This window comes from Moschus berezovskii, chromosome 12 (genome assembly GCF_049115385.1).
Source record: "Moschus berezovskii isolate FMDL1 chromosome 12, NW_MosBer_1.0, whole genome shotgun sequence".
Taxonomy (NCBI): domain Eukaryota; kingdom Metazoa; phylum Chordata; class Mammalia; order Artiodactyla; family Moschidae; genus Moschus; species Moschus berezovskii.
Genome location: NC_142471.1, coordinates 68,030,552 through 68,058,218, shown reverse-complemented (window position 1 = coordinate 68,058,218; position 27,667 = coordinate 68,030,552). Strand labels below are relative to the sequence as shown.

General features: G+C 36.6%; 1 protein-coding gene across 10 annotated transcripts in view; it reads right to left on the bottom strand.

Moving 5' to 3' along the window:
- The window catches only part of BTRC (beta-transducin repeat containing E3 ubiquitin protein ligase), a 183,108-nt gene that overhangs the window by 51,737 nt on the left and 103,704 nt on the right, over positions 1-27,667 (bottom strand). For 9 of the 10 annotated variants that reach the window (XM_055424823.2, XM_055424826.2, XM_055424829.2 and 6 more), the window contains one exon: positions 12,277-12,366. In XM_055424823.2, the coding sequence (XP_055280798.1) occupies positions 12,277-12,366 (90 nt within the window). Of the gene's footprint in view, positions 1-12,276; positions 12,367-20,223; positions 20,244-27,667 lie in introns of those variants that run through there. The other variant, XM_055424835.2, reaches the window with a different exon arrangement.

Here is a 27,667-nt window from a genome sequence, read left to right as displayed (position 1 = left end):
CTCCTATGGAATGCTGAAAAGGAAAATATCAGTACTGTAAGTGTAAGAGGAGAACACAAACCTAAAATGTATTACTGTATCATGATTTTACAGAACCAATTTGCATACTTCTGTGTTTTCCAAATCATGGCTACTTGTTAATAAACTGCTAACACTTAACAGACACCACAGAGAACTTTTTAAGAAAATCCCCACACATTTGCTTCATCTGGCCTAATCTCTATGTACTAAAACACTAAACACAGTGAATGAAAACACACAGATATGGGGTCAGATAGTCTGGGTTCAAATTCTAGTTTTGCAACATATCTTGGGCAAATTGCTTAATACCTCTCAGTTATAGTTAATCTGTATATAAAATAGGGTTGTGTATGCTTAATGAGATCGTCGTCAGGATTTGAGTTAGAGTGTATATAAAACCCTTAACTCTTAGTGTCTGGCACATTGTAAACATTCAATAAATAATGGTGCAAAAGGCTGTCAAATCTGACGACACAATCTCCGGATTTTAATACTTTAATATATATCAGACTCAACAAATATAAGTTGAGAATCTACCTTCTGCGAGTTAAAATTAGTTCTACCCAAACTCTACACTGACGGGAATTTATTTTTGCATACAATTTGCCTTTTATAGGTAACTTCTACCATGTATTTTCAATTGAGGAGAAGCAGAGTAAAAACTCTAAAATTCAAACTTATGAAGTTTCAAGGGAACTAAATAATAGCATTAATTGGAAACCAAGAGCAACCTAAACAGCTGACTAAAAGATTATTTGCATAAGCAAACAATTACATACAGAATGAATAAACAAGGTCCTCCTATAAAGCACAAGGAACTATATTCAATATCCTGTGATAACCCATAATAGAAAAGAATATGAAAAAGAATGTACATTTATATATAACTGGATCACTTTGCTATCGAGCAGAAATGAACACAAACTTGTAAATAAACTGTACCTCAATAAAACAAATTTTGAAAATCAGTTATATAAAGCTCTCACTTAGGATCTACTTTTATTGCATGTTCTCATGTTATAATGTTGAGATAGTGGCTCCTACAGTGTCCAGGCTAGTTGTATTTAAATTTATATTTCTCAGTACTCAAATCTTCTAAAAACATCCCATATCCTTTTATTATTGCAAATGGAATCTACTATAATCTGTAATATGACGTCTACACCTATTCTTTATCAAAATGTAAAACATAAAAGATGTATTTCTTGGACTTATATTCAGAACCTACCTCTTCTCTAGAATTACCTAGAGGAATTCCTTCAACCTATCAAATTTAAAGTAAAAAAACCCAAAAAACCACTATACTAATCCTACCAAAAACAAAAAGCCCTAAACCCACACATATTAAGATTCAAGGAAACTGATTTTTTTTTTAAGTTCCCTAATCCATCAAGTTTTAAGTACACCAACCATAAGAATAAGAAAAAACACACAAACTGGAAATGAACCTCACATATAGATATAAATAAAGCCACTCTTTAGGTTGCCCATTAATCCACAAGTGGCATATTCATCTTATTTACAGTATTATACCCCCTGCCACGATATTCCATTACAGAGTCACGCTACACACTCCATAGTTAACACTGTAGGAACCATCTCTCTTTAAACATGGTTTTCTCTATATATTTCCCTTTAGGCTTGCTCCCGAGTTTTGTTTCTTGTTTCTTTTAATCTTTACAATTAAATTTCTTATGCTACTAGATATTCCAAGAAAATGTGGATAAAGTTAAAGAAGTGCTGTCCGAGGTATAAAACATAATTAAATTTATGTTCATTCTTCTAGAAATATTTCAACATTTCTGTTTATAATGGTCTTAGTGCTCCACGTGAGCAAGTGCTTCTTACATATATTTATGTCAGTCTTAACTATCAAAAACTTGTATCCTTTCCATTAGAGAATACCTAGGGAGATTTTATATACACAGACACACACACATGATTGTTTGCGTTTTGCTTCATTTGCTTTTGATGAACCTGTTTCTTAATTACTCACTGTCCCAAGTCTCCTCTTTACTGTCTGAAATATACAAGAGATTCAAAGTTCAACTATTAATTCATATACTCTCATCCTGTCTTTATAATCACCCAACTGTCTAAAAGCATGCATGCTTACAAAAAAAAATATTTACTGAAGTATAATCACATAGAACCTGGACTTTGAAGGGACATTAAAAAAAAAACTGATAAAACTAATTACCAAGTTTAACCAGGAAAAATAAGTTCTTGGTGTAAAAGGACTGCCAATATATGTTTACACTGTAAATCCTGACACAGAGATTTGGATGAGATTTGTATTCCAAAACAACTTCTATTGATAAAACAATTACTAGGGTAACGTTACCACCTTCAACTGATTGTACCATGTCCAATGACATGAGATCATCTTCAAAGACCAGTATTTATAAGGTAGGTGATTATTACTGAGTAATAAGCATTTATATTTGCATAGAGTAGTATAAAAGTAAAAATAAATATCTTCATTCTGAAGATACAAGAAAAAGAAAATGGATCTTTAAAAACTCCTTATGTAGGAATAAATCCCAAACTAATAACTGACGGTGATGAGGAATTTAGAAAAGATTATCATAGCATCAGAGATACAACTGGTTCCATACATAAGAACTATAAATAAGGGTGTATCAGGTGAGCTCCAAAGGACTAGACTAATGAAATTTTCTCTAAAGCAAACCCTACTGATGAGATTTGGGATTAGTAAAATTTAAGGTAACTTGGCAACTCTCTCTCTGTAAGTAAAAGAGTTTCTTGGTCATTCAGTCAGTTAGAAATTTCTGTTATTACCAGTATAAACAAACAAAACAAGATACTCTCAAAAAAAAAAAACAAAAAACCATATCTATTTTAACACTGATCTTAAGAAATAAATCTTACTGGAAAAGAGCTCTAACAACACGAACAAATATGGCAAGATCATTAGGTCACATGGAATTCCACAATTGTAGGAAAATGGAAAAATACAATTTAATTTTTGTAGAAACTTAGTACAGTCATTTAAATTCATAGCTCATTTGCCTTAAACTGAAGTCATGACACAAGAATAAAATTTTACATGTATGAATACTGAGCTCATGAGTACTGAAAGGTTCAAAAGGAGAGCTCGAGTTTCACAAGCTTTATAAGTGATCTATTTACACCATATGACTAAGAACAAACTTATTCATGGAGAGCTTATGAACCTAAGGCTTCTGGAACTGTCAAACTAGGAGAAAGGAGAATGAAAAGCCACAAAAATCCATGAAACTATAAGAATAAAAATCTCTCTTCTAGATTAAGGAATGGAGAAAAGTTATCACAAAATTCTAACAAGTGGGCTTTAACATATTAATATACACAGTAGCACAGATCTCTTAGACAGTGTTGGGGGGGGAAGTTCTAAAGACTATTTAATATTAAGTGACTGATCCTAAAATATTGATACATTTAAGTCTTACTGAATATTTTCAGGAAAAGCTCATTATTGGTTAAAAAATTTTTTAAAAAATCAAGTTTCTGACAGAATTACAAGAGCAGTACTGAAGATATTTAGAGGGGGAAAGAAGGTAGGGAGATGTGTACTAGGAGGAAGTGAAGGGCCTTTGTTCTATGAGTTTTGCAAAGAAGTAGAATATCAGGGACTCACTCTGCAAGTAAGTATTATAGGGCTGCAATAATGAATTTCCATTAGTTATATATATTATTTTAAAAGTCCTATTAACTATGTCCTAAAAAATTAGTTTACACCTAACCTGAATATTTCATACTATAGGCTTTTTTCTGTTAACTCTATACTCAGATGGGTACCTGTTAACTAGCTTTTAGGTATTATTACTTTAAATAAATCCCTAAAACAACTGACTATTAATATCAAGAAAACAAATTTATTTTATGTATCTTTGGGAGACATCTGGATGCATTTACATAGACTATGTTACTTGCTTTTACAGTAAACTAAACTTAGGATACCAATTCTAAAATACTGCAAATCCTGGTTGCCTTGTTTATTTTCCCAAAGTCAAAGCCTGCCAAAGGCAGCCAAGAAAATGGGCACTGATTTGGTAGAGAAAATCTGGCTCATTAATGTCTTCTGTAGTCTTATACCATATTTCCTAATATTTCAGAGATGATTAGCAAGGTTACTATTTTAGTAAAAGTGAGCGTTAAGTGGATGAACTAGCCTTTAGTTTCAGTTACTACCTGGATTTTTTCTCCCTCTTCCTCTTATAAACACCATTCATTGATATTCAATTCTCAATTATATAAATTGAAGTAACACAGTTCCCCACATGAAGATGTCAATGTCATAGTGAAAAAAACCAAATAGTGAATTTCCTAATAAACAGAATCAGGAAAGGAATAAAATTTAAACATGCCATAGCTTACGCCTGGATGAGGGTCCTCTCATAAACAATTAAAAATGACAAATCCTCCAAATCAGAAAACCCATATGCGACTTGCAAGGAAAACTCTATACTGGAGGGGTGGAATGTTGGGAGGCTGACAAGGTAGGCCTTTTTAAGTTTTAATTTCTCTGGTTACTTGATTTTTTAAAAAAAATAAAGGTTAAAACCCAGAGTGCAATGCCGGAGAAAGTACTGGTAATCAAAATTCTCAATGACCCCTTATAGAATTACCATCTATAAATCATTAATATTAACCATATTTGTGACAATAGTTTGGAAAGTAGGCAGCCTTTCCTTTCTTTCTTGGAGTTGAAATAAAATTGGCATATACCATTATATTAGTTTCAAGTGTACAGGTAGTATCTCTTTAAGTTTGTAAACCAGCTCTAGAGTAGAAACACAATGCCTGTATATACTGCAACAAGCGTGTGATGTAAAACCCAAAGCTGTTTTTTTCATTTCCTCTTCAGGAATTGTGCCTGGCACTGTGCAGCTGTGGTGTTGCCTTCATCACTCCCTCTGTTTCCAGTCTTGCTAATTAAAAGGTTGATCACAGAACAATGCTCTTCTCATTAATTTCAGTGTTCCGATTGGGCAGGATCCCTGCTTACCCCACCTGATCTTTTCACACTGCTGAAGTTAATGTGACAGGAGCCCGAAGATGGATTACCTGCTGCCATATTGCCCATCGCCTCCAATCAGGAGCTATCTGTATAAACTGATTGTTCTAATTTGCTCTCATTATTTTTACAGTATCAGGAGAAAATAACGCACACAGCTCACTGTCAAAGCCATGAAAATCAGCCATTAGTTAAACTCAGACACTGAGTGGCTTTATTAGAGGCACTGCAGTTTATTGATGTAGCTCCATTCAAACAAGGCGGCATTTGCTTCTCTAGAAGGAAATGTTTATACTGAAAGTAAATATTTATTGTAATAATACCCACAGCAACATGATATTTTGAAGAATCCTGTACTTATTTCATAAGCTTGGTTTTGACACAAATTAACAACAATGAAGAGTTGGGCTGACACAAGAAAGTAGATAACATTTAATACACACACAGTAGCATGAAAATCTATTAACTCGAATATGTGAGCACTCTTCACCTCCTATACCCTGTATAATAAGAAACTCTATTCTGTGACTACAAATGCTCATCAATCAATAAATAATAGAGGTTCTACTTTGCACAACACAACAACAAATATTTTTCTAAAATAGTAATTTTATGACTTAGGAATCAAAATGATTTCTATAATGATCATCCAGGTATAGGTCTGAACAATAAAAACTGTATTCTTATACAATGTAAGTGTTCAACAAGAAAGATTACTAATCCTAGTATCAAAGAAATTCACAATGTATTTCAGAATTAGAAAATAAGAAGCATAATAAAGCCAGCTAAGCAAACAATTATCTGTGCTTTAAATCCTTCATTAAGAGATGTTTCTTAAAGCAGAAGACAGAATTCTGTACAAAGGTTTGATAGTCAATGAGATAGTATCTTTAAAAGATTTGTCCTGGGCATAAAGAAAATATATTTTCCTGTTGTAAAGAAAATGCTAAACTCTAGGAGAAAATATATTTTAATTTGGCATTTCTAGGCTTGCCTAGCTAAGAACATTTTGTAAAAATGTTATCTAAATGCTGCCTGAAAGGCATTTGGTGGGGAGAGGTGCTAGAGAAGGAGGGTTTAAATAACAGAAACTGATGCCTTTTAAATAAAGGAATTTAATCCACACATTCTGCCCCCAACTCCCCCATTTAGTATTAGAAGGAAACATGGCCTCCTCCTGTTTTCTTTCTATACTAAGATTCCTAGGTAATGTGAAGGCAAGAGTATGCCCTTCTTGCTGCTCCCCTTTTAACGGCCACTTTTCTTTTTCTAAGAAACGTGTGCCACGCTTTTCTCCTTAAAATTCCTGCACTAAAAGACTGCACCATACTGCACTCCGCAAAACGTGCTGATGGCGCCAATTACAAGCCCCCAGCCGAACGCTCCAGCCCCCACCATTCGGGCAGATTTATGCGGACTCTTGCCGACGTTATTACAAGTCAGAGTTTATTGGGAAATTGTTACATTATGCGGAGTGTCTAACAAATTGCTTATGCTGCTATAATTGGATTACAACAGCCGCTTGCTCCCACCGGTAAGATTAGGCAAGTAGGACTCCTGCCGATCTCTGAGCGTTAGCAGTAATTTTATTTGCCTTGCCTCTCTCTTTCCTAACAACATGCCTCTCTCCCTGCCAGCTGTCTGCTGAAAAGGCACAGGCTTGTTCCTTGGCCCTAACAATGCAATTACAGCCCCGCAGATCGCACTGTTTGTGCATTAAGTACAGAGCCAAAACGAGGCGAATTGATCGTTTGACTTTTGGAGAAGCCATGTGATCTCTCGGTGCGGGTGATCCGACATGCATCAGCAGGCAATACTGCAGTCAGTTCTTGATGAAAAACTTCCTTCCTTCCTCCTGCTCTCTCCCAACCTTTCCTTTTTCACTGAGGGAGACACTGACTGGGCTCATCTCATGCTAATCTAGATCAACCCACAAAGACAAACTCAATCTTATTAGCACCCTGGCTAGATAGAAATGTGAATACGTTCTAGCATCTTGAAGTGCCTCAGTCAGATATATCAGTGGTTCCCAATAGTTGAGCCACTGCTGCTATCTAAAAAATGGTTCATTAACAATTGACTGAAGGGAAAAAGTTTACAGAAACACTATAGTTCAAAAGAACTACAGAAAGCCTAGGTTCTGGCAAACAAAATTGCCTTGGAAAAGCTCTGTTATAAGTTCTATCTACTCAAGGAGCCATCAAGAAATCAGCCCTTGAAACCCCTATCCTGCCTTTCTCCGCAGCTCTGCTCTGCTGAAGATGCTGGTGGCCGATGTGCAGAATCAATGCCTCTGACTTCAGGCTTAAAAACAGTCAGGTTGATCCCCACTCAGGGCAAAGTTTAACATATTTTGTTGACAGCTTTCAGTTTCTTTTTCTTATATGTGTAACAATGAGTCCAGGTTGCAAGTAGGACTGTTACTCTAGACCATAATGCATGAAGATTCTCACTGGGGTCTTGACTTTTCTTTTTAATTAATTTCCTTGAAATGGCTGAAAATGATTTAAAATTTTACCAATTTTAATACAGATCAGGATTTCTGTTTACAGTTTCTCCTCCAGTGGCATATGCTACTTAGGATTCCTAAAGCTGATTACACAGCAAATGTGCAGTCAATCTGCTGATCCATTTTGGTGCCCTGTGTTTGTATTCTTAAATATCATGCACATCTAGAAGGTTACATATTCTCATATCCTTAGTCAGACCAAATACACACACTCTTTATCTATAATGAGGGTCCTTGACTTTATTATTACTTCAAAGTGAGCTTGGAGAAGTCATTGTACTAGTATTTCTCAGCACTTCTCTGTCACGCCCATTAGCATTCATTAAATTCATATAAATATTTAAAGACAAAAAATATTACTTCTGAACTTAATTCCTGCCTCTTTAAAACAGCAATGAGCCTAATGTGTAATGCTTATATTTCATTTCATAATACTTTACTTATAATATGTATATTTTATACTTTTTCCAATCACATCAGCCTCAGTGATATGGTTAAATCTTAATATATTCTTCACAAAGCTACTCTTTAGACCCAACAGAGGAGCTTGTGCATAGAACAAACCATCTGACATGCTACTTGTGGAACAGTATATTAAAGAAGCCTGTTAACATGTAGTTTAAAACTCAAAAGAAACTCTGAACAGCTGAAATGCCTTATAAATAGCACAGACCCAGAGGAAGTGCAAACGTCTGCATTGTGAATTGTAGATCTTAATTACCGACAATGGCTGGTACAGCAAGTAGCACAGAAAAAAAGTGAAACAGTTGCACTGTTCATGGTTGGCAATAATTCTTCAGGAAAATATTTACTATCAATCAGTTATGAGAAAAGGGACTCTGTGCTCGTAAAACAGCACGTTGCTTCTCATACCAGGACCATTTTGCTTCAGCATAATCTGAATTTAAACAGCTTGTTTCCTGCGGATATAATTTTGGAAATAAATAAAACAAGTCTTCTATCAAAATCTGGAGTGAGTGGAAAGGAACATCACATTTTTCTGTCTCAGTCAGTTGCAAAAAGATTATTAGTCTGAAGTAAAAACAGTAACAACAAACAACAACTACTATAATACAGAACACATCTACAAAGGACTGTGAAAGGGGTTTATTTTCTAAATACAAAGAGGCAGAACTTCTCTGACCTAGGCAGAAATCTAGGCAGGTGGTTAAAAACAACTCAGTTTTAACTGTATGTGTATGTGGAAAGGTGTATTATGGAAAAGCCTGAAACCAAAAATTTTTAATAATTAAATAAAGTCAATAAAAAGATAAAAATTAATGCTCTTTATTTTTCCAGTTAGCTTTCTTTACCAATTAAAAAACATCACAAAGGCTGACAGTTAGGTACAACATGATTATTGATTTTAAAGACTAAGTTGGCAGTCAATAATGACTGTCCATTTAAAGCTACAATAAACACAGAGCTTATCATGTTCCAAACACAAATCTCATGAACTACATGGCTATAATTAGTAAGAAGGAAGGCTATGGAAGAAATAAAAAACATCTCAATGCCTCCAAATATTACTTGGATTAAGTTATACTATGAAATGTCTCTTTCTCCATTTTTATCTTAAAATATTTTCTTAAGACTCATTCTTAGAGATTCAAAGATTATGATTAACCCAGAGTAGCTGTAGTTTGCCTTACAACTTTACTTTCTTGTATTCTAAAGAAGACTAAGGGTCTCTTTTCATAGACCTATTATAAAACATGTATTTTAAGATACCCCTGGCAAAGAAGAGTTGCATACATAGGTTAGGTTAGGGGTCCAAACCTAACAGTGTTGCTATATTTAAAGGAACTAACTGGTATTAATATGCTCTCTAAAACTCTCTATAAACAGTATTCAATAAGATCTTAGACTTCAATTACCATCTCCACCCAAGCAAAGTCACTCCTATCAGAATGAGCTGTTTTGAACTAGAGGACAAAAATGGTTGCTATCACTGTAAAATGGTTGCTATCACTCAAAAATGGCTGCTCTCCATGGAGATGATTGGACATTCAAGGCCACTGTGGAGCACAGTCTGAATCAATAATAGATACCAGTACCAGGTTAAAAACCACAGCCATTATCAAGTACAGCAGGTGAAACTATCCAGTTAAGGGCCAAAGGTGAAGAGTATGAAATAGGGACAAGCTTACAGACCTACAAAAATAATGGTAACTCATTATTTTTCAAAGGGCAAGCAATACACGAGGCCAAGAGCAGCAGCACAAAATCATGAGATACACATAATATATGTAAATAAAAAAGGGAAAACTCTTTTCCTATTCCCATGTTACTGCACCTCACTGGAAACCGTTGCAAGAAAGAAATTTTTTCAGCTATATGTTTTTATTTGCCTTGACCAACTGATTATTTGGCTCAAATATGAAGCAATGAAACAAAAGATGAAGATGTGTGTCAATAAAAGGAACCATAAAGTTTAGTGGGTTCCAACAGGAAATAAAGAAATCATTATTAAACTAGTATATTTAAGGAGACGATGAAAGGATATAGGTGGCAGAGTAATGTTAAGACAAGCAAGAATGGGATGAGAGGGTCACCATCTGGGAGCAACAAAAACAGACTGATGAGAAGCAATGAGCAAACCTACTTCCTCACCAAGAGCACAGAAGAAATTAAGCCACTGTGCCTACACGCAGCACTCAAGTAGAGGACAGGAGCGGGGAAACCAGCACACAGACGTACACCAACATGACTATGTAGCTAGAGAGCCTGGCTTACAAAGTACTGAGAAAACAAAAGGAACAGATGCTCACTTGGCCAGCTCTCAATGAAACTCATTAAAATCATCACCCTGTCCTTGGATCAGTGCTCATGCTAAGATTTTACCTTGGTTAGCCAGAAGTCACCCACTTGTGATGAAAACTGAAAACACCATGGCCAAAAAATAAAAAGATTATTTTCAAAGGACCAAATTATTGATCCCCCCCATCTCAATGTACAAATGCTGGATATAAAACAGGGTCAATCAGCACTTGATGGCTCTGACTATATGACCGAAAAAATTAATATGTTAAACTGTAATATTCAGATTTTGCAGTAAATCATTAAGATGTTCTAATTTATTAACTTAATTGATTAATTCTACCTATTTCACCATAATTTTTAATAAATTTTGACATTTCTCTATGGATCATTCTCCAAGGTTATATTTTGTATGATATATTTCCAGTTGATAAAGTATGTCCTTTACCAACTGACAATACTTCATGTTTTAAGAAATAAAACAAAATAAAAAATATTGCCCTCCTTCGATTTTTGTAGCAAAGAATGCAGACACATGATACGAACCCTGGCTCTAATAAGAACAGTAACAGACAGCCTGAATGTATAACACAATAGATTAAACTAGTTAAAGTTGGGAGTGTTGTAAAAGTGACAAATCCCTGAATAGTTATAAAAGGCAGTAATTTTGCAGATATACAGAGTAAAAGTCTGGAAACAGGGCCCATATGGGAATTTTAGTTACTTCTGGAATAAGCAAAATGGCTGATATCTAAATTTAGGTCAAAGTTGCTGAGTAATTAGAGATGGAAAACTTGAGGCATAGTTGTTACAATTATTAGACTGTAAGATCTCTAATACCTAAGATGATTTTTTGTATATAGTCTATTGATACAGCAAACATTTATACATGAGAAACAAGCAGCTCCATGTACATGATTAAACATACTTGTCCAGTCAGATCAAGACCTCCAAAGCAAGATATTTATCAATAGCTACTCAATAAATATTAATAGTGATATAAAATAACTGGATTTTCTATAGTATATTTCACAATCCTACAAAGGTGTACTCTATACTCAATTACATTTTAAAACCACCAATGAACTTATGAAAATAATTATTTTTTTTAACATAAATTTTTTTTTTTTTTTGGCCAAAGGTCTGTCTAGCCAAAGCTGTGGTTTTTCCAGTAGTCATGTATGGATGTGAGAGGTGGACTATAAAGAAAGCTGAGTGCCGAAGCATTGATGCTTTTGAACTGTGGTGCTGGAGAAGACTCTTGAGAGTCCCTTGGACTGCAAGGAGATCCAACCAGTCCATCCTAAAGGAAATCAATCCTGAATATTCATTGGAAGGACTGATGCTGAAGCTGAAACTCCAATACTTTGGCCACCTGATGCGAAGAGCTGACTCATTTGAAAAGACTCTGATGCTGGGAAAGATTGAAGGCAGGAGGAGGAGACGACAGAGGAGGAGATGGTTGGATATCACTGACTTGATGGACATGTTTGAGCAAGCTCTGGGAGTTGGTGATGGACAGGGAGGCCTGGCATGCTGCAGTCCATGGGGTTGCAAAGAGTTGGACACAACTGAGTGACTGAACTGAACTGACACATAGGATGTTTAGTTCCCCAACCAGGGATCGAACCTGTGCCCCCTTCAGTTGAAGCTTGGAGTCTTAAACACTGGACTGCTAGGGACGTCCCACACAAATCTTATTTGTAATAAACCATAATTAGTGTCAAGCAACAAATGTGAATTAGACTAAAGTGTGACCAGAGCACACAATCAAAAAATTCTGCTGTGACTGAAGAGATAGAAACTCCAACTTGTAATCTGCTTTGGACATAATGATGCCTGCTGTATTCTTTTTAACAATTCTATAATATAATAACTCTTTAATAGCAATACTGAGTAAAGATATCTATAGATAAACCATTATTATGATGTGACATAACATATATTAATGTGTAATATTACTTACTTTGGCCACACAGTTTTCAGTCTTCATAGCAGTGCTTGCCAGACATACCGTCTCTTGATTTAAGCAGAGTCTGGCACAGCTGTTGTACGTCTGCAAAGAGAATTTTTTTGAAATACGTTTAGGTACTGAAATACTGTCATGCAGTTTTCAAATTCTGCCCCATTTCTAAAAATCAACACACAAATAGATTCTATGTGTAAATTCTAGATTTATGGGAGCTGAGGGACAAGGCAGACATGGAGAAGTAAAGAAAGCAACAGCCCAAAAGTGCCACTGATGTGCCATGAACAAGTGTATGAGCAGTAGTGACTTCACTGTATATATGAAAGGTAAAGGTGTCAGTTATTCAGAATGGGCAAAGGACTTGAAGAATGGGCAAAGAGATTGTGCTGTGCTTAGTCGGATCCCCATGGACTGTAGCCTACCAGGCTCCTCTGTCCATGCGGATTCTCCAGGCTAGAATACTGGAGCGGGTTGCCATGCCCCCCTCCAGGGGATCTTCCCAACCCAGGGATCGAACCCGGGTGTCCTGCATTGCAGGCAGATTCTTTACCATCTGAGCCACCAGGGAAGCAAAGTAGAGATTATCCGAAAAGATAAACAAATGGCTAAAAAGCACATGAAACGATGCTCAACATGACCGATCATGAGAGGAATGCAAGTCAAAACTACAATATGTTACCACCTTATATCCATTAGAATGGTTACTAATAACAAAACAAAAACAGAAAACAACTGTTGGTGAAAATGTGGAGAAACTGAAAACCCTGTGCACTGTTTGTGGGAATGCAAAATGGTATAGCCAAGGTGGAATAAAAAACACAATACAGTAGCAATTCCTCAAAAACTTAAAAACAGAATTACCATATGATCCAGCAATTCCAATTCTGGGTATATAAAGAGCTGAAAGTAGAGTCTTTATGAGATGTTTGTACACCCACGTTCATGGCAGCATTATCCACAATAGCTAAGATCCACAAATGTGCACTGACGGATAAATGCATAAGCAAAATGTGGTACATACATACAGTGGAACAGTATTCAGTCTTAAAAAGAAAAGAAATTCTGACATATACTATAACATGGATGAAACCTAAGGACAGTATGCTATGTGAAATAACCCAGTCACAAAAAGACAAATACTGCTTGACTCCACTCAGTCAAAATCATAGAGACAGAAAGTAAAATAGCGGCTTCAACTAGCTGGGAGAAGGAGGGAATAGGGAGTTACTGTTTACTGAGTACAGCATTTCAGTTTTACAAGATGTTAAAAGTTATGGGGATGGGTGGTAGTGGCTATTATACAACAATGTGAATGTATTTAATACCATGAACTGCATATTTAAAACTAATTAAGGTAGTAAATGTTACATGTATTTTAAAAAGGCAAAAACACTGGTTAGCGAAGCTTCAACAGTACATGAACCGAGAACTTCCAGATGTTCAAGCTGGATTTAGAAAAGGCAGAGGAACCAGAGATCAAATTGCCAACATTGGTTCAGTTCAGTTCAGTTCAGTCGCTCAGTCGTGTCCGACTCTTAGCATCCGTTGGGTCATAGAAAAAAACAACAGAGTTCCAGAAAGACATCTACTTCTGTTTAATTGACTATGCCAAAGCTTTTGACTGTGTGGATCATAACAAACTGTGAAATATTCTTAAAGAGATAGGAATACCAGACCATCTTACCTGTCTCCTGAGAAATCTGTATGCAGGTCAAGAAGCAAGTTAGAACTGGACATGGAACGATGGACTGGTTCCAAATAGGGAAAGGAGTGTATCAAGGCTGTATATTGTCACTCTGCTTATTTAACTTATATGCAGAGTACATCATGAGAAACACTGGGCTGGAAGAAGCACAAGCTGGAATCAAGATTGCTGGGAGAAATATCAATAACCTCAGATATGCAGATGACACCACCCTTATGGCAGAAAGAAGAGGAACTGAAGAGCCTCTTGATGAAAGTGATAGAGGAAAGTGAAAAAACTGGCTTAAAACTCAACATTCAAAAAATGAAGATCATGGCATCTGGTCCCATCATGTCATTGCAAACAGATGGGGAAAACAACGGAAACAGTGAGATACCTTTTTTCTTGGGCTCCGAAATCACTGCAGATGGTGATTGCAGCCATGAAATTAAATTACTCCTTGAAAGAAAAGCTATGACCAACCTAGACAGCATATTAAAAAGCAGAGACACTACTTTGCCGACAAAGGTCCGTCTGGTCAAAGCTATGGTTTTTCCAGTAGTCATGTATGGATGTGAGAGTTGGACCATAAAGAAGGCTGAGCACCAAAGAACTGATGCTTTTGAACTGTGGCGATGGAAAAGATTTTTGAAGAGTCCCCTGGACTGCAAGGAGATCCAACCAGTCCATCCTAAAGGAAATCAGTCCTGAATATTCATTGGAAGGACTGATGTTGAAGCTGAACCGCCAATACTTCAGCCACCTGATGCGAAGAACTGACTCATTGGAAAAGACCCTGATGCTTGGAAAGACTGAAGGCAGGAGGAGAAGGGGAGGACAGAAGATGAGATGTTTGGATGGCATCAGTGACTCAATGAACATGAGTTTGAGCAAGATCCGGGAGGTGCTGATGGACAGGGAAGCCTGGCGTGCTGCAGTCCATGGGGTGGAAAAGAGTTGGACAGGACTGAGCGACTGAACTGAACTGATACTTTATTGTAATATAACTGGCCAATATATTGATTAAAATGTTTCCTTCTAGTCTTATGTTTTTACTTAAAGTACAAGTCATGGCTCTCAAACATTAGTGCCCATCAGAATCATCTGGAGGACTTGTTAAAGCACAGATTGCTGGGTCCCATCCCAGGAGCTTCTGAGAACTTGCATTTTTAACAAGTCCCCAGCTGATGTTAATGTTACTGGTCTAAGAATACTCTTTGAGAACTCCTGATATACACATATGCATTGACATTAAAGAGAAAAGTCTTAAGATACAGGTGATCTCATAACCAATAATAAGAAAATATCAATTTTTAAAAATTCTAGATTTATAGCACAGTTGCAAAATAGATATGAGTTCCTGTACAGCCTTTCCCAGCTTCCCTTTACATTGAAGTCTTACACAACCACAGAATATTTACCAAAATAAACCAATTAACCTTGTTGTTGCTGTTGGTCACTCAGTTGTGCCCGACTCTTTGTGACCCCATGGACTACAGCCCACCAGGCACCTTTGTCCATGAGACTTTCCAGGCAAAGGATACTGGAGTGGGTTGCCATTTCCTTCTCCAGGGGATCTTCCCAACCCAGGGATCGAACCTAGGTCTCCTGCACTACAGGCAGATTCTTTACCAAGTGAGCTACAAGGGAAGCCCAATTAACCTTGGTACAATACAAAGTTAAGAACTTACTTGGCTTTCACCAGTTTTTCCACTAACATTCTTCTTCCATTCAGGATCTAATTCAAGATCCCATATTGCATTTAGTTGCCATGTATCCTTACTCTCCTCTAATCTGTGACAATTTCTCCGTCTTTGCTTATCTTTCATGATTCTGACACAGATGAAGAGTACTGATTAATCTATAGAATGTCCCTCAGTTTGGGTTTGTCTCATGTTTCCTCAAGATTAGACTGAGGTTGTATATCACTGGGAAGGATACCACAGAGGTGAGGTGCTCTTCTCAATGCACCAAGTCAGGAGGTATACTGCTGAGTATTCAGAAATACTGATGTTAACCTTGACCATTTGCCTAAGACTGTGTCTAACAAGATTCTCAATTACTAGCTTAACATTTCTCGTTTAGAAATTACTAAATATACTGAGGAAAATATTTAAAGACTATGCAAATATTTTGCTTCTGCTTCAACTTTTGCATGCTAATTTTAGCATACTGTTGGATCTTGCCTATGGTCATTTTTACTGTCGCGTCCTAATGGGGATTTTTAAATTTCTCTTCCTTCTACATTAATTAATTGGGATTCTTCTGAAGGGAGAGCTATGAGTTCTTCCATTTGTCTGCTTATTCATTTATGTACTTATTTATATTAGCAATGGACACAGATATTTTAAATAATTCATTTTTGGTCAACTATCATTCTGTGGAAAAGAGCAGATAGATAAGAATAAAATTTAAGAAAGTAGAGAAAATAACATTATAAATTTGAGTTTCCATTTAAACAAGTTAAATTTTTAAAATTATCCACTTAATTGTTTAATTCTCATATTATTTAAGTTGAAATTATTTCAAACACATATTTTAAAAGAATAAATTGGCTCATTTGACATTAGTGTATAGGCACTACCGGCACAGGTACCTCTAGACTCAGAGTTCAATACTTCTTTCTCAACTGCTAATACCACAAACTATTCATGTACAGACAATACAATGTTTAAACTGTGTTCTTAAGACATTTATGGAGCAATTGGTATATACTAAATAAAATAAAACTTTAAGCCAAAGAGTACTAGTTCCAATAATGGCAGAGATATTTGTTTGTATTAAATTCTCAGATAACAATTATAAACCATGGAAAAAATATTAAAAAAAAAAAACAAAGGCACTACAGGTTGACCAAAAGTAGGCTTCCTTTGGTAGGAAGAAAATATCAATTTTTTAAAATTCCAGATTTATAGCACAGTTGCAAAATAGATATGAGTTCCTGTACAGCCTTTCCCAGCTTCCCTTTACACTGAAGTCTTACACAACCAGAGAATACTTACCAAAATAAACCAATTAACCTTGTTGTTGTTGAGGAAGCATCAAAACATGCACATAAATTTCTCTCAAATCTACAGCTAACCTCCAAACTACTTACATGAATGAGAGACTCCAAATATTCCAAAATAAAGTAACAGCTAGAAGACTGAAAGATATGAGAAGAGATTCCAGTTGCTGCCCATGAGGAGACACAGGGTTTTGAATTTGAGTTTAGAGGAGCTTCATAAGCATCTCAAACTTTCTAATGAAACCTTAGAAAGACCCTGCATTCAGACTAAAGAGTAAGTCTTTAGGACTAAGGGATATGCGTCAGGACTAAGGGCAAAACCAAAACACACCTGCCCTAACATAACAAACATAAAACCAAGACTCTATGAAGTCATAGTGATCAGCCAGTAAGATAAACAGAGGAAGATAAAGGAAACCAGAGTCACCACAATGTATTGTTTATAATGTCCGCTAAACAATAAAAACTACTAGACATGAGAAGAAGAAAAGGGACCCATAATAAAGAGAAAAAGAAATCAACAGAAAATGACCACAAGATGATCTAGTTATGGGAATCAGTTCATAAAGGTTCTACAGAAGCTATAACAAATATGTTCAACAACTTAAGGAAAGATACAATCACAGTGAGTAAACAGATGGAAATTTTCACCACTAAAATAAAAAACTAAAATAAGCCAAACAAATTCTAGAATGGAAAAATATGTCACCTGAAATTAAAAATTTACTGGATGAGTTTAAAAGCAGGTTAGAGATGGCAGGAAAAAAGACCAATGAACTTAACAGACAGATCAACTGAAATAATCTGAAGAATAGAAAGGGTAAAAGAAAAAAAAAAGAACAGAGTCTCAGTCACCTGTGGGGCAATTTTCAATGATCTAATATCATGGAATTGGAGACCCAGAAGAGAGGCAAAAATGGGGCACAGAAAGTTATAAAAATAGTGACCAACTATTTCTCAAATTTGGTGAAAACCATTGGCTTGCTACTATAAGAACAGTAAACCCCAAAAGATCAAATAAAAAAAACCCCTAAATATCAGAAAATAAAACCTAGGTCCAAGACAGTCAAAACTGCTGAAAATCAGTAACAAAAACAAAACTTTAAAAGCAGCCAAAGAAAAAGGGGAAGCCATATATATGGGAGCAACAATGTAAATAATGGCAGATTTTTCACCGTAAACAATGAAGTTTAGAAGACAAAGGAATACAATGTTTTTTTTGCGGGGGGTGCTGCACCTCATGGCAGGGACTGAACTGAACCCTTGGCGTGAAAGCACCAAGTCCTAAGCACTGGACCACCAGGGAGTTCCCAAGGAACAGGATTTTTTTAAAGTGCTAAGAGGAAAAAACTCAAACCAGGTTTCTTACCATTAAAGGAGAATTACAAATATGAAAAGGGAAAAACCTAAAACAAACTCTGTTGACACTGTATTGGAACTGGAGATATCAATATGAACTCATGGTTTTCAAAATATACAATACAGATGTAAAATAAAAGTCAACATTTAAATCCTGGCTTCTAAATACAATTCTGCACTAAAAGGAGCCATAGCTCCCTGGAGAAATGGTTGATCCCTGGAATGCACAGAGTAAATACAAGACGAACCTGGAAATACTCAGGGAATGATGGACACATATCATAGGGGCACAGATGTCAGCCTAAATGGACTCTCATTTGACAAAATGGAAGAGTATTAAAATAAAATAAAAGATATGAATAGATTACAATCTGTTGAATAAAATAGGATACATTTCTTGAAAGATATAAATAACTAAAACTGACAGAATAAGAAAAAGAAAATCTAGACAATTCAATAGGGGCTTCCCAGGTGGCTCAGTGGTAAAGAATCTGCCTACCAATGTAGGAGATACAGTTTGATCCCTAGGTCGGGAAGATCCCCTGGGGAAGGAAATGGCAACCCACTCCAGTCACAGACAGAGGAACCTAGTGGGCCATGGGGTTGCAAAAGAGTTGGACATGACTTAGCGACTAAATAACAATAGACAGCTCTGTAACTATTAAAGAAGTTGAAATTATTAGAAACTATTACACATAAATGGCTTCGCTTCCCTGGTGGCTCAGAATGTAAAGAATCAGCCTGCAATGTGGGAGACCTGGGTTTGATTCCTGGCTTGGGAAGATCCCCTGGAGGAGGGCATGGCAACCCATTCCAGCATTCTTGCCTGGAGAATCCCCATGGACATAGGAGCCTGGCGGACTACAGTCCATGGGGTTGCAAAGAGTCAGATACAACTGAGCAATTAAGCACAGTACATTACACATAAATTTAAAAAAAAAAAATCTTCCCACAAAGAAAACTTCTGGGCCAGACAGTGTTACTGGTGAATTCTATTAAACAGAAAGGAAGAAGAACATCACAACAAAGATATCAGGAAAAAAACAACTACAAACTAATATCCCTTATGAACACAGACACAGAACTTCTTAACAAAGTCAACTGATGTGATTCTCCATATTAATAGAATGGGAGGTGCATTTGACAAAATTAAACACCAATTTATAATTTAAAAAAAACCTTAGCAAGCTAGAAATAAATGGGAACTTCTTCAATCTCATAAAGGGCATCTAAAAAATTTCAACTAACATCATTCTTAGCAGTGAAAGACTATTTAAAACTCTCTCACGACTGGGAACAAAGCAAAGATGTCCTCTTACCGCATCTATTCAACAATATATGGAGGCCTTAGCAATTCAAATAAAGAAAAAGAAACAAAAGGCAAGTAAGTTGGAAAAGAAAAAAATTATCTTTATTCATAAATGATAGGAAACAAAGACAACAGTCAAAAACCAACCGCATTTCTATACTCTAACAACCAGAGAATGAGAAAAGTTTATAATAACACTGAAAAACATTAAACACTTAGGAATAAATCTAACAAACTACATACACAAAATGTACACTGAAAACTGAAAAAAAAAAAAACATTGCTTAGAAAAATTTTAAAAGACAAAAGGAGATACAGACCATGTCTGCACACTGGAAGACTCTATTATTGAGCAGTTAATTCTATGCAAATAGATATTTAAGTTTCGAAAAAAATCCAAATGAACAACCCACAGACTTCTTTTTAATAGAAATTCTAACGATTGTAAAATTTATATAGAAGTGTAAAGTACCCATAGCCAAAACAATGTTAATAAAAATGTGGAGGACTCACACTACCTGATTTCAAGAATTAACAAAGCTACAATAATCAAGACAGTGCAGTGTCCAGTGCAAGGATAGATACCTCTAAAAAAAACAGAAGACCTTGAACTCATCTTCTGTGTCATGCAGGGACATGAAGCAGGAGTTGGTCAGTGACTCAGCCACTGATACCCTTTGCTCTGCATACAGCAGCAAGCAGCCTTCTTTCCAGGAGGTTCAGAAATAGATTACATTTGTTCAGCCAACTGATTTCTGACAAAGGCACCCATGTAATTCAATGGAGGAACGAAAGTCTTTTCAGCAATGGTTCCAAAACAAGTGAATAAAAAAGTATGGGGACTGTACAACACAGGGAATATAGCCAATATTTTAAAGTAACTACAAATGTAGTATAACCTTTAACAACTGTGTACATCTGCAACTTATTATAATATGGTATGAAATACATCAACTATATTTTAATAAAAATATAAATAATAATTAAACAAATTCTAAAATCACTAGCTAAGAAAACAAATCAGAAAATAAGTACAATAAAATGTTAATAATAAACTGAAGGAAGAAATAAACTATCTTAATAATTTTCAATCCAAAAAAAGTATGGGGAAAATAATCAGCCTCAAACTCTATTTCACAGCACACTTAAGAATTAATTTGAAATGGACCAGAATTCAAGGTAAAAGCTAAAATTTATAAAGCTTCTAGAATAAAATCTAGAATATCTTTATAATCATGAGCTAAGGGTTAATTGACTTAACTTCATTAAAAAATCAGAAACTTCTCATCAAAAACACACCATGAATAAACAGGCAAGATACAGATTGTGAGAAGATATTCAGAACACATATCTGACAAAGGACTGTTATCTAGAACTAAGACAGACAAAAAAGATCTTCACGGCCCAGATAATCAAGATAGAATGAACCTAGAGCCAGACATCCTGGAATGCAAAGTCAAGTGGGCCTAAGAAGCATCACTACAAACAAAGCTACCCGAGGTGATGGAATTCCAGTTGAGCTATTTCAAATCTTAAAAGATGATGCTGTGAAAATGCAGCACTCAATATTCCAGCAAATTTGGAAAACTCAGCCGTGCCCACAGGACTAGAAAAGGTCAGTTTTCACTCCAATCCCAAAGAAAGGCAATGCCAAGGAATGCTTAAAGGCTACTGCTGCTAAGTCGCTTCAGTCGTGTCCAACTCTGTGCGACCCCACAGACAGCAGCCCACCAGATTCCCGTCCCTGGGATTCTCCAGGCAAGAATACTGGAGTGGGTTGCCATTTCCTTCTCCAGTGCATGAAAGTGAAAAGTGGAAGTGAAGTCACTCAGTCGTGTCCAACTCTTCGCGACCCCATAGACTGTAGCCTAACCAGGCTCCTCCATCCATGGGATTTCCCAGGCAAGAGTACTGGAGTGGGTTGCCATTGCCTTCTCCGAAGAATGCTCAAACTACAGCACAATAGCACTCATCTCATAGGCTAGCAAAGTAATGCTCAAACTAATGCTCAAAATTCTGCAAGCCAGGCTTCAGCAATATGTGAACCGTGAACTTCAAGATGTTCAAGCTGGTTTTAGAAAGGGCAGAGGAACCAGAGATCAAATTGCCAATATCCACTGGACCATCGAAAAAGCAAGAGAGTTCCAGAAAAACATCTATTTCTGCTTCATTGACTATGCCAAAGCTTCTGACTGTGTGAATCACCACAAACTGTAAAATTCTTCGAGATGGGAATACCAGATCACCTGACCTGCCTCTTGAGAAATCTGTGTGCAGGTCAGGAAGCAACAGTCAAAACTGGACATGGAACAACAGACTGGTTCCAAATAGGAAAAGGAGTACGTCAAGGTTGTATATTGTCACCCTGCTTATTTAACTTATATGCAGAGTATATCATGAGAAACACTGGGCTGGAAGAAGCACAAGCTGGAATCAAGATTGCAGGGAGAAACATCAATAACCTCAGATATGCAGATGACACCACACTTACAGCAGAAAGCGAAGAACTGAAGAGCCTCTTGATGAAAATGAAAGAGGAGAGTGAAAAAGCTGGCTTAAAAGTCAACATTCAGAAAACTAAGATCATGGCATCTAGTCCCATCACTTCATGGCAAATAGATGGGGAAACGATGCAAACAGTGACAGACTTTGATTTTTGGGGGTCCAAAATCACTGCAGATGGTAACTGCAGCCATGAAATTAAAAGATGTTTACTCCTTGGACCAACCTAGATGGCATATTAAAAAGCAGAGACATTACTTTGCCAACAAAGGTCCATCTAGTCAAGGCTATGGTGTTTCCAGTAGTCACGTATGGATGTGAGAGGTGGACTATAAAGAAAGTTGAGTGCTGAAGAACTGATGCTTTTGAACTGTGGTGTTGGATAAGACTCTTGAGAGTCCCTTGGACTGCAAGGAGATCCAACCAGTCCATCCTAAAGGAAATCAGTCCTGAATATTCATTGGAAGGACTGATGTTGAAGCTGAACCGCCAATACTTCAGCCACCTGATGCGAAGAACTGACTCACTGGAAAAGACCCTGATGCTGGGAAGGATTGGGGGCAGGAGGAGAAGGGGACGACAGAGAATGAGATGGTTGGATGGCATCACCCACTCAATGGACATGAGTCTGAGCAAGCTCTGGGAGTTGGTGATGGACAGGGAGGCCTGGTGTGCTGCAGTCCATGGGGTCACAAAGAGTTGGACACGACTGAGCAACTGAAGACAGACAGTGCAATTTGTTTAATGCAAAAAAAAACCCCAGATACTTAACAAAACAAAATATCTTAATAGCCAATCAGTACATGAAAAAGTATTTAACACATTGGCTCAGAGGGTAAAGCATCTGCCTGCAAGCAGGAGACCTGGGTTCGATCCCTGGGTCAGGATGAACCCCTGGAGAAGGGAATGGCAACCCACTCCAGTACTCTTGCCTGGAAAATCCCATGGACAGAGAAGCCTGGTAGACTACAGTCCATGGGATGGCAAAGAGTCGGATATGACTGAGTGACTTCACTTCACCAGAAAAGCTTAAGGGACATTCATAAAAACTTCACTGTAAAAAATGAAAATAGCTCAAGTGTCTATCAAAGGAAGAAAACAAAGTGTAGTATATTTATTCAATGGAACATACTGTACAGTAAAAGAGAATGAACAACTGGATAAACAGCAGTATTGTGAATCTCATAAATATTATGCTGAGTGAGAGTGAGACCCCAACATGTATGATTCTATTACACACAATTCAAGCAAGGTGAAACCAATCTATGACAGGAAGCTGATCAATGTTTGATTCATTGTGGGCAGGGAAACTGGTTGGAAAGGAGAATGAGGGAACTTTCTTGGGTAATGAAAATGTCTTATAGCCTGACTGGGGTGGTGGTTACATAGTTGAAAAGATGTCAGAAATTCAGTGACTTATGCAATTAATATTTATGTAATTCACTGTATGAAACCTTTATTTCAATGAAAATATAATAGTATGCATTAACATTTTGGGGATAAAGTACTAGAGGTTTGAACAGTTAATAAAAATGTTATTTTTCTGAAAAACAAAAAAAGTCATGGCAGGTAGAAAATGAATTTTTCTCCAAAATTTCTTTTACCCTCAGAAATGAGTATGATATAACTCAGGGGAACATTAGTTAGATTCAGGAAACTTGTATGAGTTTCCAGAATAGGGATGTGCACGCATGCTAAGTCGCTTCAATCATGTACGACTCTATGTGACCCTATGGATTGTAACCTGAGAGATTCCTTTGTCCATGGGATTCTCCAGGCATGAATACTGGAGTGGGTTGCTATGCCCTACTCCAGGGAATCTTCCCGACCCAGGGATTGAACCCATGTCTCTTAAGTCTCCTTCACTGGCAGGCAGGTTCTTTACCACTAGCGCCACCTGGGAAGCCCAAGGATATATACAGGTTTTTATTTTCTAGACAGTCCATCTGTAAAATGGGTATATGATCTTCTTTTTCTCCAAAGGAAGTCACCTAGATTAGTAAACTAAAACTGGTCTGAGTCCTTAGATCAGTTTGAAACAAAAAGGCCAAAGAATCAAATATTTTACTTTCAGTATTTTACTGTTATAAGACTCCTTTCAGCTAAAATAAACTAGTGAGTATAATAGCCACAGGCAAGATAGGTTCTATCTCCACACAACATCTGAAAAGGTAGCTTCATTGCTAAACCAGAGGCAGAGAGCTTTGCGTTGGAGTACTTTAATACATTTTTATATTGCATATAAAGCACATAAGCATAAACCAGTAAGATGCCTTGCTGAAAACTACCTGCTTTCTAAAAGCAGGCTGTAATTCTGAACAAGTTTTCAATTTTCACACTGCTGCTAGGGTAAAACATTTTAAAGAGTTTAATTTTTTACAATGGATTCAATGACATAGGATTATCTAACAAAGTAATGGCTAATCAATAGAAGGTTTAGTTGTCAGGTGAAACATATAACACACTAAAAGGGATTGATTGCCAGACTTCTCCTTATTTACTAGAAGGTATATATTTAAAATGACACAAACTTGTTACCAGGCTGCATTTTTTTAACCTTGCAAAAAGCTGCTTAAGAAATCTGTTCAGCAGCCCTATAGCAAAACAAGATATACTATAATGAAAATGGCTAGTGATTGGGGGGTGGGAAGGAGTATACAGGGACCTTCAGATATATATATAGAAATATATATAGGATAGAAAAAGCAAACTAAAAGCGACATCTTAGGGAAGGTGAAACTGAGCTTTAAAAATGCCACAATGATGCTATCAAATCTCATTCAAAAGATGCAAAGCTGTATCTGATCTCACTCCATGTTGCTCTTATGGCAGTTTTTTTTTTAAGGACTCATGCAACTGGGTACAATAGCCCCTCCTACCTTTTTAATGGTACATCCAGATTAAGCACTGAACACAAAATGAATTGGGCCCATATGGACTTCAACCAGCATACTGTTTCCTTTATAATTTATTCACAGTATCTTATGTCTCTATATGAAAATACACTTTTTATGGTCATTGCAACCCAGGAGTTCAATAATATTTTTTCTACTAAGTCAGTGATTACACAATTTATCAAAGAATGATTACACTGAAATAAAAATAAAACAAAACGCCAACCCCCTATACAGTCTTCCTTCCTCAAAGTAATTTTAAGACTGCTGATTATTAAATTGCTTCTTTTTGAAAACGGGTTTTTGTAGCTAGACACAAATTGCAAAAGCCATGTTTAAAAAACAAAAAAGTTATTAGACTCTGAAGGATTCAGCCAAAGTGGGAAGTTAAATAAACAAATCACTTCATCAGACTTGGAAAGATCACTTTTGTCTTACTTAAGAGACCTACATTAATTACCTTTAAGGTCTTTTACACGGACTATTTAAAAGAAGTACAATTTACTTATTTATTTCAAATGAGGTGCTTCTTCTGAAGTATTAAATAATGTCTACAAATTCAAAAGCATTTTTATAAATAGGTAATTAAAACGGATGACTAAAATTAAGTCAAGCTGCAAAACATTACCCAGGATGCACTATGTTTTTGTGTTGTTGTTTTTTTTAATAAACATTTCAGGCAATTTTTTCCCATCCAAAGCCCAAAGCACTCCAGGAGAAAAAAAAGAAGCAGGAAGTTTCATAGAGGAAAAAAACATACATATATAATGAAACAATGCCAAACCCCAAACTAAAGTATTTACAAGATAGTCCCTGAAGCACAGTTTGTCATATTGCAATTACACCTTGCCTACTGCCAAGTCAAAGTGCTTACTATTTCCACTAGGGGGAGAAATACCTTAACACAAAGCAATGGCAGATATGGAATGGGTTTTCTTGAGCAATTATCAGAACAAAGCTCCCCTGGCTGTGTACCTTCTAATTACTCAATACAATTAAAATGACTAACCTAAAACAAATAGGAAAAAAACCTGCCAGCCTGATATGAGGGACTTCATTAAACCATTCCCCCTCATCAATCAAGTCAGAAAGAAGGGAATGCCATTACATATTATACAAATACTACAGAGCTATTAAAGGAAGTAAATTCAGTGAGTTTCTCTCTTTTTTTTTTTTTTATAAAGGAAGTGGCTCTCTTAAAAAAGAAATGTCGTGGTATTTACCCATCTGGATACTGCTTGAAAACAAATTGTCCTCCTAAGAGCAGAAATACAGTATGTTTTCTCTCAGTTCACTGGCTTATGAATGACTTGTTGTTGTTGTTGTTGTTTTGTTCATACACATGATAATGTCATTTTCTGTGTCAGTCATGTGCTTGTTCCTCCTACTCATCCAACTGTATAAAGAAGCTATGCCAATCAGACCTCCATACTTACACTGGATTGTTTTAAGTTCTTTACCGCTGGTTTCTGTGCATCTACTCCAAATTAATGTTTAGAACAACACAGGAATTTAGGGGAGGGGTGGGGTGGTAGGAAAGGAAAACAGCTACTTATTCCTTCTAAAAGGCTTATGCAGTTCCTTTTATAAGGCCCAGTCATTAACAGAAGATGACAACAGAGTCATTTTTCTTCAGCTGACAAATGTGACATTTTTCCAGCAGCATGCAAGGTGTTGAAAACCTGGCAGCTGTTACCTCCTGGGATGAAGATACTTTTTTATCCTCCCTTGACAGTTTAACTCAGTGGGTCAGCACCTTTAAAGACTGCAAAGTATCCTTGAAGAGGATGGTAGCTTGAATTACTGCTCCCTCCCTAATCAATGTAAACCCTCACTGCAGGTGAAGCCTCCATCTATAGAGGTGCACGGGGGAGGAAAATGTAATGCCCTGAGCCAGATGGTTTTTATCTTGTTTTTAAAGAATAAAGGAACAAGCTAACAAGGGAGACAGCTACTTTGTTAGCTTCCTGGCCTCTCTCATGGCTTTGCATCCCCAGGGTTCCAGCTACACAAGAAAAAGAATACAGAAAAACGTAAACACTTAAAGAAATATAACTAGAGGGCTGGCATCATGCTGCTTTCAAAGAGTTGAGAGGGCTCTACTCAACGCTTTATTTATCACTACCCACGTTCTCAGGATGGTAAGTGGACACATACACAAAGGGAATGGGGGATGGGGGAGGGATTAGACCGAGGTCACAATTTACTCAATTACAGAGAAAGGCAGGGTTGACAGATCCTATTAGCACCAATGTGAAGCTAAGAAGGAGTATGCATGTTGTAAGGCTATGTTTTCAAAAAGTAATGAGTACTTTCATGTATCCTCTCAGGCCTTTGCCCTTGTTTGCAGATATGAGTACTATGAACACAGTTGCTATGGTTTTCTGGGCTTCACATTCTAGGAATAAAAGTAAAAAGAAAATTGTAGCTACTCTGTACATCTTTTAAATAAAAGTTTACACTTAAAATAACAAGAGGTCAGAAGATTATTCAGAAATTTAGAAAATTAAAATAATTACATCCCCCCCCCTCAACCTCCCAACTCTACTGCCTTCTGATGTTGGATATAAAATGGAAAAGCAGGTATATAAAACAACTTGGTGACACAGGGAGTAATGTCTTCTGACTTTCTC